General features: G+C 42.4%; 1 protein-coding gene across 1 annotated transcript; it reads left to right on the top strand.

The window, feature by feature from the left end:
• Positions 1–405: 405 nt before the first annotated feature.
• LOC149220975 (uncharacterized) lies at positions 406–1,398 on the top strand. Its single transcript, XM_089387274.1, has 2 exons — positions 406–500; positions 1,104–1,398. Exons 1-2 carry the CDS (start codon positions 406–408, stop codon positions 1,396–1,398), a joined length of 390 nt encoding a protein of 129 aa, XP_089243400.1.
• The last annotated feature ends 1,022 nt before the right edge of the window (positions 1,399–2,420 follow it).

The raw sequence follows: 2,420 nt of genomic DNA, 5'->3' as shown, positions 1-2,420 counted from the left end.
CAGAAAACTGTCTAAGGAAGAGAAGAATTATTCAACCACATAGCGCGAAGGGTTGGAGATGGTATATGCGCTCCAGAAGTTCAAGCATTATCTGTTGGCTGTTCACTACAAAATGTATACAGACCATTCAACTTTGAAGTACCTGGTCAACAAGTCTGTGTTGGGGGGTAGAAATATGTAGGTGGTTATTGCTATTTCATGAGTATGACTTCGAAGTAATTGTGAAGCCAGGAAGATTAAATGTTGGACCCAATCATCTTTCGCAGATTGAGAATGGTGAAGAACCTACAAGTCTTGATGAAGGATTTCCTGACACACAACTCTTTGCTGTGCACATTGCAAATGAACATTTTGGGGATATAATCCAATTCTTGTCTACAAGTGTAGCTCCTGAAAGGATATACAATGCGGCAGAAGAAGGAACTGGTGGTCAGGGCTGCAAATTTCTCCATAATTGCAGCGAACTTGTATAAAATGGGGTCGGATGAAGTTCTGTGCAGGTATGTACCGGATTACAAAAGACAAACTATCCTCGTCGAAGCACATGGAGGAGTTGTTGGAGGAAATTATGCTGGAAGAACGATTTCGTAGAATATCCTACGAGCTGGGTTGTGGTGGTCAACCGTACACAAAGATTTAAAGGAGTATTGTAGGGCATGTGATGTCTGTCAAAGGACTAGGAAGCCATCTTGAAGGGATGAACTTCCTCTGAACTCGCGAGTCTCGTTACAGGCATTCGAAAAATGGGCAATAGATTTTGTGGGACCTATTCAGCCACCAAGAAGGAAGACAAGAGCACGCTACGTCACCACAACGACAAAATACTTGACCAGGTGGGCTGAGACATAGTCCGTGAAGGATTGTAGCACAACTACAACTGAAAAGTTTATATTTGAGTACATTCTATCTAAGTTTGGCTATCCTAAGATTTTGATGAGCGACACTCGTTCACATTTCTTGAATGAAACGATTGCTTCTTTGCTCGAAGAATTCCAGATGTATCATCAGAAAAGCATGCCATACCATCCTCAAGCAAATGGAATAGTTCAAGCTTTCAGTAAGATCCTAGAGAATGCTTTGACAAAGATCTGTAATGCAAATAGGAATGATTGGGACGTGCGCATACCAGCTATTATTTGGGCATATAAAACTACATGTAAGAAGTTGATTGGACATACACCATTTCTACTAGTTTATGGACAAGAAGCGGTGATGCCAATGGAGTACATAGTGCCCAATTTGAGGATTGTTGTAGACATGGAGATGGAACATCGAGATATAATGGAAGGACGCCTCGTGCAAATACTTGAGTTAGAAGAAGATTGGTTCTTGTTAGGTTTTTATCAACAGGTGCAGAAGGCTAGAGAAAAGGCACAACATGACCGCCACATTAAGTAGCACACCTTTAAAAATGAAAATTTAGTGTTGATGTATGATATAAAGTTTACTAAGTTTCTAGGAAAGTTTTAGATGCATTGGTTGGGACTATACATCATCAAGGAGATTACGGATGGAGGTACAGTTTAGATCTTGAAGCTGAATGGGGAGATATTTCCAAGAAGAGTCAATTGGATCCAGTTGAAGTTGTAAAGGGGTGATCCTACCCCTGCGCGATGACTACATGGATGCAGGACATTCTTAGTACTTTAGGAAGCTCCAACGAAGTGCAGAACTATAAACTACGTTGCTAGGAGAAAAGTTTGGCGAAGAGAATGGGTTGCACGATGGTTAGGAGAAAGGCGTAGGTGCGGGCTGCGATGAAGGAGCTGTGCTAGCAAGGTGGGTCCAGCGCAGTCTGGCCAGAAAGTGACCATTGGAAGCACTGTAGATGATTGGATAGCTATTTTTCCGTTAAAGGGAGCGGGGGGAAAGCATTTACGAAGCATATATTTGGAAACCTGCCGTCAAAAGAGCATTAATGAGGGAAATCTGGAGGGAATCAATGGATTTGCATTCAAAAAGGTCTATAAATACAACATCTCGCTCCACATTCGAATACTTTTCTTCCAGAGAGATTCTCTTGAGATTTTGCACCTAAGTCTGACCATCGAAGGCTGTTGTATGTCTGGATGAGATTGGCAAGTGGTAGAACGAGATTTTTCATAGAAGGGGCTTGGGTTTGAGGGGGATTTGTCTAAGTGGTAGAAGAAAATATTCTAGGAGAGCCTTGACAAGATGACTACAACACCACTAGTCCCATCTACAACACCTAGGTCGCCGAGGCCAAAACCTACTGTCTCTGTGGCAGGAGAGAAAAAGCAGAAAAAGCCGCAGCAAGCCCCGGTTTAGCAATCGCCGCGTAAACTCCCAACTGAGGTTAGAAAAAAGGGTTGTATGGATAAAAATAAGCAGCCAACAGAACCCCAGGACCTGGATGTAGAAGATCTGACTATGGATATTGAAAATATCAGTGCAGAGGA

Source organism: Pinus tabuliformis, chromosome Q, assembly GCF_031772625.1.
Source record: "Pinus tabuliformis cultivar Carrire ecotype Pingquan chromosome Q, CPIR1, whole genome shotgun sequence".
In the NCBI taxonomy this organism is placed as follows: Eukaryota; Viridiplantae; Streptophyta; class Pinopsida; order Pinales; family Pinaceae; genus Pinus; species Pinus tabuliformis.
The sequence above is the reverse complement of the archived record's forward strand: the minus strand, read 5'-3'. Positions and strand labels throughout refer to the sequence as shown.